Here is a 14,630-nt window from a genome sequence, read left to right as displayed (position 1 = left end):
TATGACACCCGGCTGACACTTTGTATATGGTGTCCAGCGTTTCAGGATGTATATAACATCAATAAAAGTGAAGAAAAGGATCCTTTTCCATTTTATGTACTAACATCAACTGTTATGTGTTGGTAATATTTGTAACTATACTCCTGTGGGGCTACAGATTCGTCATAATTATTATAATACGGCAGTCGAGCCCCCGCTGAGCATCTTTTAACCTCTGCCAAATCCCTCTCCCAGCCAGACTGAACCACGTAAGATTTATGAAGGAAACCGCCAGAGAACATCGAGGCCTTAACACCGGCTGGAGGGGGGAAAGAAAACCAACAAACCACGAACATATTTATTTTGTTTACTATAATTTTATCTTTATTCCTTCTTGCAAGGAAGAAGAAGAGTTGGTTTTTATATGCCGACTTTATCTTTTAAGGAGAATCAAACAGGCTTACAATCACCTTCCCTTCCTCTCCCCACAACAGACTCCGTGTGAGGAAGGTGAGGCAGAGAGAGTTCGGAGAGAACTGTGACTAGCCCAAGGTCACCCAGCAGGCTTCATGTGGAGGAGTTGGGAATCAAACCTGGTTCACCAGATTAGAGTCCGCCCCTCTTAACCACTACACCATGCTGGCTCAGGCCCGCATACATGATTCGCCATTCCTCCATGTTATCCTCACAACAGCCCTGTGAAGTAGCTTAGGCTAAGAGTATGACTGGCCAAGGTCACCCCGTGAGTTTCACAGCAAGATGGGGACTCGATCCCAGGTCTCCCAGTCCATAACTATGCTGTGTTATGTTACATGGACTCCCTCTGTTGTCTTCAGCCAACAGATCAGGACCCACAAGTGGGATGTGGATCCTCCCTGATGCTGCTGGATTGAGAGAGTCTCTAAATATCCCCCCATTGGGGGGTGGCTGCTTTTTGGAAGGCTCTGTTGCTAGTGTGCATGCACAGAAAACTGAGGCAGCAAAAGAAGAAGCAGAAGAAGAAGCAGAAGCAGCCTAAAGAATCTTTAGCAACCTGCCCTCAATTGCCTCAAAGGTAGGAGATGCTACAGTCCCTCCGGAAAGGGACTGTAAATTGTGGAACTCCATGCCCCAGGTTGTGGCGATGGCTGCCAACTTGGAAGTGGACATGTTCATGGGGGATAGGGTTAGCCATGGCTAGTAGTCAAAATGAATACTAGTCATGATGCATACCTATTCTCTCCAGGATCAGAGGAGCATGCCAAATATATTAGGTGCTCTGGAAAACAGGCAAGATGCTGCCACAGTCATCTTGCTTGTGGGCTTCCTAGAGGCACCTGTTTGGCCATCGCTTTGTCAACAGATTCTTATGACCATTAAGTGGCTCTCTCCACGATGCTTACCTTCCCGAAAGCCTACTTGGCTCATTGCTTCGATCCCAACTGCGTGAGCAACTGCTCCTTCCTGCTTAGTTCAGACATCTTTTTAAATATTTGACGAGAGGGCTTTTATCCCCCTCCTAAATCTCCTCCAGAAAGGCCTCCCTGCTTTTAAACCCCATTACTTTCAGCACTGTGCATTGATCACCCGGGCACCCCGTCGTCATCAATACGGAGGCGCTGCGTTATTGCTCTCCTTTCTAAGCCAAACACGTACTCATGCTGCAAGATCCTTCGCTGCCTGCTAGCAAGGCACGCAGCAGCGGCTGGAGAGGTGGATCACAGCGGGGAGTCTAGCTTACCGCCAGGCATTAGGAGGAGGTGACGGAGGAACCATGGCCACAGCACCGTGTACAACTCTGGAAAACCAATGTTTGTTCCCTTCTCTTAAGGAACCCCGTGGCGCAGAATGGTAAGCTGCAGTACTGCAGTCCAAGCTCTGCTCACGACCTGAGTTTGATCCCGATGGAAGACGGTTTCAGGTAGCTGGCTCCATCCTTCCTAGGTTGGTAAAATGAGGACCAGCTTGCTGGGAGTAAAGGGAAGATGACTGTGGAAGGCACTGGCAAACCACTCCGTAAAACAAAATTCTGCCTAGGAAACATTGGGATGTGACGTCACCCCATGGGTCAGGAATGACCCGGTGCTTGCACAGGGGACCTTTACCTTTTTCTCTTGCCTAGAGGAGGCCCAGCATTCAGCACAGAGATGGCATGAAAGAAGAACGCAAGAAGACAGTTTTTACTGAATCAGACCCTTAGGGTTGCCAGGTCCCTCTTCACCACCAGCGGGAGGTTTTTGGAGTGGAGCCTGAGGAGGGTGGGGTTTGGGGAGGGACTTCAATGCCATAGTGTCCAATTGCCAAAGCGGCCATTTTCTCCAGTGGAACTGATCTCTATCGGCTAGAGCTCAGTTGTAATAGCAGGAGATCTCCTGCTAATACCTGGAGGTTGGCAACACTACAGACTCTTCACCCATTAAAGTCAGTATTGTCTACTCAGACTGGCAGGGGCTCGCCTTTCACATCACCTACTGCCAGATTCGTTAACTGGAGATGCCGGGGATTGAAGCAGGGACCTTCAGTGCTCTGCCACAGAGCTGTGGCTTCTCCCCTAACATTATAATAAATCATATCATAATAAATAACAAGCTTCTATGCAAAAGAAAAGCTTCCAGGCCTATTCCCCCCCCCTTTTCTGTGCTGTCAAGTCATAGCTGACTTATGGTGACCCCATAGGTGTGGCATAGGGGTTAAGAGCAGCGGACTCTAATCTGGAGAACCAGGTTTGAGTCCCCACTCTCAACATGAGCAGCAAACTCTAACCTGGTGAACCGAGTTTGATTCCCCACTCCTCCTGATGAAGCCTGCTGGGTGACCTTGGGCCAGTCACAGCTCCCCCCAACTCTCTCAGCCCCACCTACCTCACAAGGTACCCCTCTTGAGGGGAGGGGCTGTGGCTCAGTGGTAGAGCACCTGCTTGGCATGCCGAAGGTCCCAGGTTCAATCCTTGGTATTCCAGAGACCGCAGTCTTCCCTTCAGACATGGATTTCACGGCACACACAAATCTAAGGCGCACTGAAAACTGGCAAGGAGATCTTTTCCCCTCCCTACCCCCTTTAAAGTATCACTCTGTTTTAATCATGTAACACAAATGAAGCCCCGGGGACAAGAGCCATCGTAAAGAATTCTCAGAGCCTCATTACGGAGCCGCATCTTCACAAAGCGACGTTTTACAAGGCCGGCTTTTCCATTACCAAAGAAGCATGAAAGGACGCTTGCGGGCACAACGTTTGCCCAATAAGACAGCAAGATGCCAGCCTCTCGCCATGGTCCAGAAACAGCATGGCCTTCCCCTCGAGGCCCTGGTGATGAACCGTGGGGCACCGGCAAGAACAAGACAGAAAGCAAAGGGATGAGAGAACATAAGGAAGGCCCTGCTTGGTCAAACCAAGGTCCATCAAGTCCTGCAGACTGTTCACACAGTGGCCAAAACAGGTGCCTCCAGGAAGCCCACAAACAAAACGGCTGCAGCAGCACCGTCCTGCCTACGTTCCACAGCACCTATTAGAATTGGCATGCTCCTCTTATCCTGGAGAGGACAGGTATGCATCATGACTAGTAGCCATTTTGACTAGTACCCCTGGGTAGCCCTCTCCTCCATGAACATGCCCACTCCCCTCTTAAAGCCTTCCAAATTAGCATCCACCACCACATCCTGGGGCAGGGAGTTCCACAATTTAACTATGTGTTGTGTGAAGGAATACTTCCTTTTATCTGTTTTGAATCTCTCACCCTCCAGCTTCAGCAGATGACCCCGTGTTCTAGTGTTATGAGAGAGGAATAAAAGCTTCTCCCTGTCCACTCTCTCCATACCACATGAATGGTGGACTCTAATCTGGAGAACGGGGTTTGATTCCCCACTCTTCCACATGAGCGGCAGACTCTAATTTGGAGAACGGAGTTTGATTCCCCACTCCTCCACATGAGCGGCGGACTCTAATCTGGAGGATGGGGTTTGATTCCCCAATCCTCTGCATGAGCGGTGGGCTCTAATCTGGAGAAGTGGGTTTGATTCCCCACTCCTTCACATGAAGCCAGCTGGGTGACCTTGGGCCAGTCACAGTTCTTTCCGAACTCTCTCAGCTCCACCTACCTCACAAGGTGCCTGTTGTGGGAAGAGGAAGGGAAGGAGATTGTAAACTAGTTTGAGTCTCCTTAAAAGGTGGAGAAAATCGGAGTGTAAAAACCAACCCTTCATCTTTTTCTGCATACAAATGGTGTGCTCTAGCACCCAGCCATGGCATTCCCCAAGACCTAGCCACTTGCATAGTTTTAAGCACTATGTAAGAATCGCTATTGTTTATGCAACTGAAACTCAACTCTCCTCATCTACAAACAGAAAGCACGGACACTTGGCCAGGACAGAAAGGTGATATTTCCTTCTAACAGCAGCCCTCACACTACATGGGGTGCCACTCCAAAGAGCCCCAACTCTATGAGGGTTTTTTGGTGGTGGTGGAATGCACTGTCAAGTCGCAGCCGACTTATGGCAATTCTATAGGTTTTTCAAGGCAAGAGATAAACAGAGGACACGGAGTAATGGATTTAAACTAATAGAAAAGCGATTCCATCTAAACATTAGGAAGAACTTTCTGACGGTGAGGGCTGTTTGATGGTGGAATGTGCTGCCTCGGAGGGTGGTGGAGTCCCCATCTTCGGAGGTCTTTAAGGAGAGGCTGGATGGCCATCTGTCGGGAGTGCTTTGATTGTGAGATCCTGCATTGCGGGACGAGGGTTGGGGTCACTGGGGATGTGGGGGGGGGGAGGTAGTTGTTAATTTCCTGCATAGTGCAGGGAGTTGGACTAGATGACCCTAATGGTCCCTTCCAACTCTATGATTCTATGATTCTAGAGGTGCGTTGCCATTGCCTGCCTCTGCGTAGCAACCTTGGCCTTCTTTGGTGGTCTCCCATCGGAATACTAACCAGGGCCAGCCCTGCTTAGCGTCCAAGGGTTTTTAGGGGGATGAAACACTGCATGTCAGAGGGAACACCGTGCGCACCAGTCAGTGTACTGGTCTTTTTCAGAACAATTCCACAAATCCCATGGAATTTTCCCCTGTCTTTTGGATCAGTTTGAGAAACACGCAGAACAACCTTGGAATGCAAACTAGTTTTCGGTGGAGCCTACCTTCTTCTTGCTGCAGTAAATCTGCCATTTCTTTTCAGCGGGGAGTGCAAACATCGCTTCTCTATGCTTATCCGTAAGGTCGAGCTCATCCTAAAAAGAGGAGACAGAAAGGGGGGGAGAACGCTTTAGGTCATTAAAATACCCAGTCAATTGTTTTGATCAGTGTTACACCCAGGGAGCAGGTCCCTGCCTTCCCTACTCAGGCTTAATTGATTTAGCCTGGAGCATTAATTATCCTAATACCACTGGTGACCTTATCAACTTTTGTGTCATTGCTTATGGAGAGCTAGTGATGAGCAGGCTAGTAATTATTTTTTCCATGGCATATCATTAATGCATCGTGTCTAATACTTTTTGCTAGTTTCAGATTTCTGTAATCCTAGTCCTATTATACTGTTTATTAAATGTCACATTCTCCTGACTGTATTGACTTACACTGTGTAATCTGCCTTGAGTCCCAGCAAGAAGGGCAGGCTTTAAAGTAAATAAAAAAGAACTAAATAAATAGAGAGAAACCGACACACTCTTCACTAATTTGCACCTTGCCTCGCTGACTTGATCTCTATCTGTCTTTGGTGTTCTGCAGTCAGCTTTGCGTTGCCTACTGATTCCTTCCTCTGTGGCCTAGCCCAAATCTGCGGCTGCAAAAGGCAGTTTCACATGGTGTTCTGTGGTTAGGGTTGCTAACACTGGGTTGAGCAAATGCTGGGGATGTGGGGGTGCAGCTAGGGGGAGGATGGGGTCTGGGGACAAGAAGGACCTCAGTAGGGTATGATTCCACAGAGCCCACCAAATTCCCTGTGTTCAATCTGCACATGAGCCCCAAACGATCACAGAGTGGACTGGTGTAGTGTTGTAGTGGTTAAGAGCGGTGGTTTGGAGCGGTGGACTCTGACCTGGAGAACCGGGTTCGATTCCCCACTCCTCCACAGGAGCGACGGAGGCTAATCTGGTGAACTGGATTTGTTTCCCCGCTCCTACACACAAAGCCAGCTTCGTGACCTTGGGTGACCTTGGGCTAGTCACACTCTCTCAGCCCCACCCACCTCACAAGGTGTCTGTTGTGGGGAGGGGAAGGGAAGGTGATTGTAAACCGGTTTGAGTCTCCCTTAAGTGGTAGAGAAAGTCAGCATATAAAAACCAATTCTTCTCCTTCTGCGGGATATGCCAGTTGGCAATTAGTTTTATGCCCATCTGCAATTTGTTCTGTGACATTTTGTGCCTGTCTATATATATGTGTGTGTGTGTGATTGTGTATGCAAGAATGCACACTGCCTTTATGCTGACCAAGCAAGCAAAAACACACCACCCCTTTCCTAATCGCTGAGCCAATCTTGTGATTTCCTTGATTGCCACAGAACCAACTTCAAGCCAGCCAGGAGATTTTTTTGGTGGTTTTCAAAAGGATGTGGCCAGCTCCCTGGAATACCCTCGTTTCGGAAAGCAAAACAAAGCTGCAGAACCCCAAATTGTCTAGCCACAACCGGTGAGTCTCAAACCGTTGAGTCTCAAACACCCTATGCATCTTTATATATCAACGGTAACCCTTCTGCAATTCTTTTCCCGGCTTAGCGCCTCTTAGCCAACTATGCCATATTTAAAATATTTAAAATATCCTATTTATTAGTTCCCGCTACCAAAAGGAATTCTGCAACTAGACACTTTATTTTCACACATCTATCCCCTGAGAACTTAAAGCTATTACTCTTCAAGATGCAGGAAATTCATTTTCACATTTTGGCTTCTCCAGCTTGCTCTGGCATTCCTTGGCTAGCAAAGGCCAACTTGCTTAATGCTTCAGTCAACTCGGGCTTTCCATAAAGCTTTCCTGTCTTAGCAGCATATGGGTGGTGGTAAAGCAGACATTTGTATAGAACAGCATAATAAAAACAGGGCAAGAAGAATCTAGATTTTTTTTTCTGGTTAGAATATAAGAAAAACCCTGCTGGATCAGACCAATGGTCCATCTAGTCCAGCATCCCATCCCACACAGTGGCCAACCAGTTCCTCTGGAGGGCCAGCCAACAACAGGACACAGAGGCTGAGGCCTTCATTAGAACCTCAGAAGAGCCCTGCTGGAGCAGACCAGTGGTCCATCTCGTCCAGCATCCTGTCTCACACAGTGGCTGTCCAGTTCCTCTGGAGGGCCCGCAACAGGGCATAGAGGCCAAGGCCTTAATTAGAAGAGCCCAGTGGTATCGGACCAGTGGTCCATCTAGTCGAGCATCCTTTCTCTCAGTGGCCAACCAGTTCTTCTGGAGGTCCAACAACAGGGCACAGAGGCCAAAGCCTTCTCCTGGTGTTGCCTCATGGCACTGTGATTCAGTGGTTTATTGCCTCTGAATGTGGAGGCTCATTTTAGTTACCTTGGTTGAACTTAAAAGACTCAGTTTAGAAGCAAAAAAAGAAAGCTATGGGTTTCAGAGGCTTCTAGTCCTTATGAGTTTTGTACTGCAGGGGATCACTCAGAGACACAACAGTAATTGCTGAAAATACTAGGCTCCACAATGAAATTTCTAGGCATTATGGCAACCTGGCGCCAGGGATTTGTGAAGCCAGCGTGGTGTATTGGTTAAGAGCGGTGGAGTCTAATCTGGAGAACTGGGTTTGATTCCCCACTCCTCCACATGCAGCCTGCTGGGTGACCTTGGGCTAGTCACAGTTCTCTCCGATCTCTCTCAGCCCCACCTACCTCACAAGGTGTCTGTTGTGGGGAGAGGAAGGGAAGGTGATTGTGAGCTGGTCTGAGACTTCTTAAAGGTAGAGAAAACCATGGTATAAAAACCAACTCTTCTTCTATATATATAAAATGAGAACTGTCCTTTACAACTGGGACAACCTTTAGCGCACCTCCATCCCACATGGGAGCTGTTTTCAGGAAGAAACGGGATCTTATAACGGGATGATCAATCTGGGGCGGTACAAAGAGAACAGGGTTCCCCTGATCAAAGACAAATTCAAAGAGAGGAGGGGCAGGAAGGGAGTTTCGCCAAGATTTGAGCATTTCACTGTGTAGATGCTCAGAGGCAGACAACGTTTCCCCGATCCTTCCTGTCCTCCTGCTAGAACACCTTCCTTTGATGTGTAACATAAAACAACCGCAAGGGTTAAAGTTACAACATGGTGCGTTGATTTCTCTTCAAAGGGAAATCAAAGAGAAAAAAATTATGTATTTTTACATACTCTATTTTATGTATTTTATTTATATTGTAAGCCACCTTGAGCTGCATAAGGAAGAAAGGTGGCTAATAAATGTCTGAAATGAAAATACAGGTTGAGTATCCCTTATCCGGACATTCAATATCTGGAATGACCCCAAAACCAGACTTTTTGAGCAAGCATGCAGGCATTTTTCACAGGACCTCAGCAGCACGCCTGTTTGCTTTCTGATGGTTCAATGTATACAAAATTATTAAAAAATATTGTTTAAAATTACATTCAGGCCAAGTGTATAAAGCGTATGTAAAACTTAAATGAATTTCATGTATAGACTTGGGTCCCATCCCCAAGGTATCTCATTGTGTACATGAAAATATTCCAAAATACGGAAAGATCCAAAGTACGAATCACTTCTGGGCCCAACCAGTCTGGATAAGGGATACTCAACTTATAATATTAGCAGCAGCAGTAATCAATCTCTCTTTTAAAAGAGACAAAAGAAAGTGAAAGGGGTCACTGGGGGTGGGGGGGTAGTTGTGAATTTCCTGCATTGTGCAGGGGGTTGGACTAAATGACCCTGGTGGTCCCTTCCAACTCTATGATTCTATTCTAAAAATGTGCATTTTGGAAAAAGAACCCCCCCCTCCCACACACACAGAGGTACACATGTTTGCTACCATTGCTTGAAATGTAGAACAGAAAAATACCTCTGCTTTGCACAAAGCTGGGCAATCAACTTTTATAAAACAGTGAGAAACCAGGTGTGGAGAAGATTGGTAGTTCAGTTTCTTATTTTGGTACAGCTGGACAGAGTCTCCAGGGCTGTGCCAAAACGGCAGGAAGTGTCTGAAGGTTACACTTTATGGATATCGGCATGAACGGCTTTCGGGTTCGTCACATGCCATCTGCTCCTTCCACTGATGCAACATCCAAAGTGAATTCTCTGTCCCGTGTTTATCCCCTTTAATCCAGTTAATATTACTAGATCAACTGACTCATTTAATCACAAATTTTAAAATGTGCCCTAGATTGATCAGGGGGTCAGGCTGAAGGGACGCCCCATGCGGATATAGGCCATACAGACGCATGTGGGTTGAAGCTCGATGGAAACAAAATTTAAAAAAGGGTTCTTGTTTCTAGCTTCCATCTACCAATAAGCAACACAGTAAAGGAAAGAAGGCAGCGCAGAGTCAAAACATCCAGATTATTCATAGTACTGATGTGAATGTATTCAATTTTTGAAGATATTTTTGGTACCGGGACTACGAACACAAGAGAATACTCTCTATTCCAGGCTTCCGAGGTAATGGCAAATGAACTAAAGATGAATGGCGGCCTTTGTTTATTAAACCGCAACATTTCACACTCGAGACACTGCACCCTTCCTCCAAACTGTTCTCAAAAAAGACATTTCAGATGATTATTTTGGGTAATCTGCAAGTTTATTTAAGGATACTAAACCAACATAATGACCCGAGGACTAGCTGAGTCTAATTAGGGCCAGAACTGTGTACTAGTTAGAGTGCTGGATTAGAATCCGGGAGACCCAGGTTCAAATCCCACTCTGCTATGGAAGTTTGCTGGGTGACCTTGGGTCAGTCACGCACTTGCAGTCTCAGGGTTGCTATGAAGATAAAATGGAGAGATAGGAGAACTGGTTTGGGCTCCCACTACGGAGAAAGGCAGGATATAAATGAAGTAAACAAGTGCATTAATTAATTAATGCTACGTAACCTTTGAAGTGTAGGGTGGGGCTGTTAAATTAGTTCAATTATTTTAACTAGGTAGCAAGGCAGCTGCTTTGTGTCTGGGGGTTCCCAGATCCAGCACTTGAAATCTGCAGGTAAAGGATCTCAGGAAAAAGGTGTTGGGAAAAACCTTTCTTTGCCCGAGACCCTGGAAAACTCATTGCTAAAGAAGACCATGCTGAACTAAATGGCCTAGTGGTCTGATTTTAGCCAGCCAATAGATTGTCATGCCATCCTATTTACTGGGATCCCCAATAGGCCTCACCATCCCGTTTACTGAGATCCCCAATAGGTTCATCATGTGTTCATTATCCAGATATTGAAACATGCCATTTGAAGAAGAGTTTATATACTGACTTTCTCTACCACATAAGGAAGAATCAAACCAGCTTACAATCACCTTCCCTTCCCCACAACAGACACCCTGTGAAGTAGGTAGGGCTGAGAGAGCTGTGACTAGCCCAAGGTCACTCAGCTGGCTTCACGTGTAGGAGTGGGGAAACAAATCCAGTTCACCAGAGTAGCCTCCACTGCTCATGTGGAGGAGTGGGGGAATCAAACCCGGTTCTCCAGAACAGAGTCCACAGCTCTTAACCACCACACCACGCTGGCTCTCTTATGCTTTGCTTCAGTCCAGTTTTCATATTTCTGATTGGTTCCAGATTTCTACCATCCATATGCTATGGCTTGTTTACTAGATGCCTCAGCCTGCTGATTGTATTGACTTAACTCTGCATAACCTGTCTGAAGCCCCAGGGAGAAAGGTGGAGTATCAAAAACCTATATAAGTAAAATAAAATACTGTGGTTTGATCAGTCGGTTTGTGCATGGCTGCTCAGTGGAAGAACCTTGCCTTTTGGCGGGTGACTCAGAGGATCGCTTGGCCTTTACCCATGCAGTCCAACTCTTCATTGGAGAGTCAGTCCCGATGATAGGTTGGACAGCTGCTTGGACGAGTGGAGAACAGCAGTCTTGCAAACTCCCTCAAGGAAACAGCAATTTGCCATTTGAAGAAGAAAAATGACAGCTGTGTGAAAGCGGGCGGCACATGCTTACTTCAGAAATGAACACCCCGTGCAAGAAGAAACTCCAGAACTGGGAAAACAGCAAGATAAAATGGCAGGATACGCAGTAATGGCGAAATTATCTAATTTGGTGAATGGCAAAACCATGGAAGAATTCCAGAAGAAATAGGGGCTTTATTTTGACTATAAAGTCAAAATTATGACTTAGCAAAGAAGGGCGAAGGCATACCCATGCATAAAAGAACAGTGATATAAAGGCAGTAGATTTATATAAGGCAGTAGATTTGTATAAGAAATAGTCTAGTTTGGAGCAGCAGACGGAGAATAAAAGTAACCTATAGAATGGAAGATATGAATTGTATTAAGTATCATATTGATAAGATAGCTAGAAATGCAGTGGTAATATAGATAAAGGATTTAGACAGATCATTAATTAAATAAGTATCCAGCTTGATATGAACAACTAATTCAAAACGAAATCCCTAGAAGACTGATTATACTGTATGCATGTGAATGAATATGTTATGTGTGTTTTCTTTTTGAATTTTTTTAATAAAAAATATATTTTTAAAAGAAATGAATACCCACCTCTCCAGAGACCTTTTCACACAGTTAAGACCAATCGTACAGCAGTTTGCAACACGCAGTGAATGGTCCCAACGCTTCCCTCCCCCTCAACACAAGCATGCTACGTCGAGCCAAATTTCTTTTTGCTTTGGCTTGGATTCACCCATCTCTCTCTGCCACGGCGTTTCCCCCAAGATCATGATCTTCCGAAGCATTTAAATGCTGCTGATGTGCATTAAGAGGAAGAAAACAAAGCCATAAAAATCAATTTGCAAAGTAGAAGAAGCCATCAGATGTTCCGCTTGCTCAAAGTGTATCGGGAGTTCCACCCTGGTGACGGCTCCTATTTAATGACCAAGCGCAAAGCTTAGTGCAGCAGCTATTTGCAGAGCTGGGCAAAATCCCAGGCTATAAAAAAAGATTATGCCTTGGCTTCATAAGAATAATTTACGTAGCATCTATCCCACCCCTTGGGGTTCAGAGCAGAAGTAGTGCCATGGCTTATATTTGACAATAGCAGCGCCTTTTGGGTATAGGTGATTGTAAGAACCTAAGAAAGGCCTTGCTGGATCAGACCGAGGCCCATCAAGTCCAGCACAAGTCTGTTCACACAGTGGCCAACCAGGGTGCCCCTAGGAAGCCCACAAGCAAGACGACTGCAGCAGCATCGTCCTGCCTGTGTTTCACAGCACCTAATATAATAAGAACATAAGAAAGGCCCTGCTGGATCAGACTGAGGCCCATCAAGTCCAGCAGATGAGCAAGAACGATCCATGGTCTAAAGATTAACTGCTTCACATCATGAACAGTTGCCAGTCTTCAGTGCTGATCTGGCTGATTTGCCCTAGAGTTATGCTTGTATCTGACTATAGACAAAAGGGTATGGCACAACTGTGCCCATCAGGGGTTGTACTAACATAAGAACATAAGAAAGGCCCTGCTGGATCAGACCCAGGCCCATCGAGTCCAGCGGTCTGTTCACACCGTGGCCAACCAGGGGCCTCTAGGAAGCCCACAAACAAGATGACTGCAGCAGCACCATCCTGCCTGTATTCCACAGCACCTAATATATTCGGCATGCTCCTCTGATACTAGAGAGAATAGGTATGCATCATGAATATTACTGACTGTATGGGCTGGTCCTTAATTATTGTTTTAACTGTTTTAACATGTTTTAACCTTATAATCTATATTTATGTCAGTCACCCTGAGCCCGGTCTACCCTGCGGAGAACGGATTATGAATCTGATAAATAATGCATTGACGTGGTTGATGAAAAAGGAAATGTGATGCCAAGCCAAGAAGGCCTGAGAACGTGGTGATCTGGTCAATAAGTGCACTGAAAAAATTCGGAGGTAGAAGATGATATAGCAGAATCAGCCCAGACCAATATTGCGGGTTTGGTTCCAGATAGGGTTGCCAGGTGCCCAGTGGTGGTGGGCAAACCCCCAGCAATTCGCCCCTCTGCCCGCCGACCACTTGAGGGTCAGTGGGCAAACATGCATGTGCGTGTACACACCACGCGCACGGCACTTCCAGTTTACAACTGGAAGTGCCGTCTCGCAAGGGGCCTTTTCCTCTTAGTGGTAAAGGGCCGCTTTACCACTCAAACTAAGAGGAAAAGGCGCACACGCTCCGGCGCACGCACACACAATCCCGACCTGGCAGCCCTAGTTCCAGACAAAAGCAATAAAGCGCATATCGCAATAAAGCGAGTCGCACAATTTTTTTGTTTTTGTTTCCCTGTGCATATAAAAGTTAAGTTTACACTGTACTGTAGTCCAGGGGTTCCCCAACTGTGCTCCACGGAGCACTTGGTGCTCCGCAAAACATCTCCTAGCGCTCCGTGAAGAGATTGGAAAGAAAAACACTACTGTCGTTCGGTTTAGTATATAGGTGTTAGGTTAAAATTAGTGCTCAGTGACGAATTTCTCTCCTGAAAAGGGCTCCATGACTCAAAAAGTTTGGAAACCGCTGCTGTAGTCTATTACTGTGAGTAGTCTATTAAGTGTGCAATAACATTAGGTCTAAAAAAATGTACTGAAATAATAATGAAAAAGTTTGGAATATTGTTAAAAATTACTAAAGTGTGACACAGGGACATGAAGCGAGCACGTGCTGTTGGGAAAATGGTGCCAACAAGACTTGCTCAAAAACACAATATCTGTGGAGCGCAATAAAACAAAGCACAATAAGGTGAGGGTTGCCTGTAAATGAAAGATGGGCGGCGGGGGGGAATAAATGGATATTACCTAGGGTCGTCAAGTCCAGTTTGGGATATTTCCGAAGATTTGGGGGAGAAGAGTGGGGTTTGGGGAGGGACCTCAGTGAGCTATAAGCAAATAAAAGTCCACCCTTCAAAGCTTCCATCTTCTCCAGGGGAACAGATTTCTGTTGCCTGGAGATCCGTTGTAATTCCAGGAGGTCCCAAGTCCCTGTCTGGAGGTTGGCAACCCTACTACTAGTTGCAGGGGAGCTTGTAAGTAGGGCAATCACCCTCAGCAAAGAATCACCTCTGCGTAGGCAGGGTAAGGAAGCTTTCTGTAAGCTCACACAGCAGTTTCTGATCTCCTTTCAAGCCACTAAAATGATTAAAAGACACGTGTAGGCAGGGGTAGGGCTAGCATTGTTTCATTTACTTATTTGCAGAATTCACTGCCACAGGGTATAATTCTGGCAGCTAGTTTGGTTGGCTTTAGAAGAGGACTAAACACATTTATGGAGGACGGGTTAGCCAAGTGCATTTAGCCACTACGACTACGTGGAGCCTCCATGTTCAGATGCTGCAATCCTTTCAATTACAGTCACTGGTAGGGTTGCCAACCTCCAGGTACTAATAAACAACAGCACGTGGCTCTTAAAATACAAATGACTCAAATACAATGGTATAAGATACTGCAATCTTCATTCATATAAGTTCATCAATAAATCAAAATATATTGTATACTTAAACAAAAAGCAACAGGTCCCAAAAGGAATTAACGTTCATTCCAAGTTCCACAAGAATTAATGTTCATCCCTGAATGAAAACATACTGTTCTA

The 14,630-nt window shown here is 46.0% G+C and overlaps 1 protein-coding gene across 2 annotated transcripts in view; it reads right to left on the bottom strand.

Moving 5' to 3' along the window:
• The window catches only part of DAAM1 (dishevelled associated activator of morphogenesis 1), a 127,012-nt gene that overhangs the window by 98,619 nt on the left and 13,763 nt on the right, over positions 1-14,630 (bottom strand). For both annotated transcript variants that reach the window (XM_056851524.1, XM_056851525.1), the window contains exon 2: positions 5,090-5,179. In XM_056851524.1, the coding sequence (XP_056707502.1) occupies positions 5,090-5,179 (90 nt within the window). The remainder of the gene's footprint in view (positions 1-5,089; positions 5,180-14,630) is intronic.

The sequence above is a fragment of the Euleptes europaea genome, chromosome 6, assembly GCF_029931775.1.
Source record: "Euleptes europaea isolate rEulEur1 chromosome 6, rEulEur1.hap1, whole genome shotgun sequence".
Taxonomy (NCBI): Eukaryota; Metazoa; Chordata; class Lepidosauria; order Squamata; family Sphaerodactylidae; genus Euleptes; species Euleptes europaea.
This window is presented reverse-complemented; position numbering and strand designations above follow the sequence as displayed.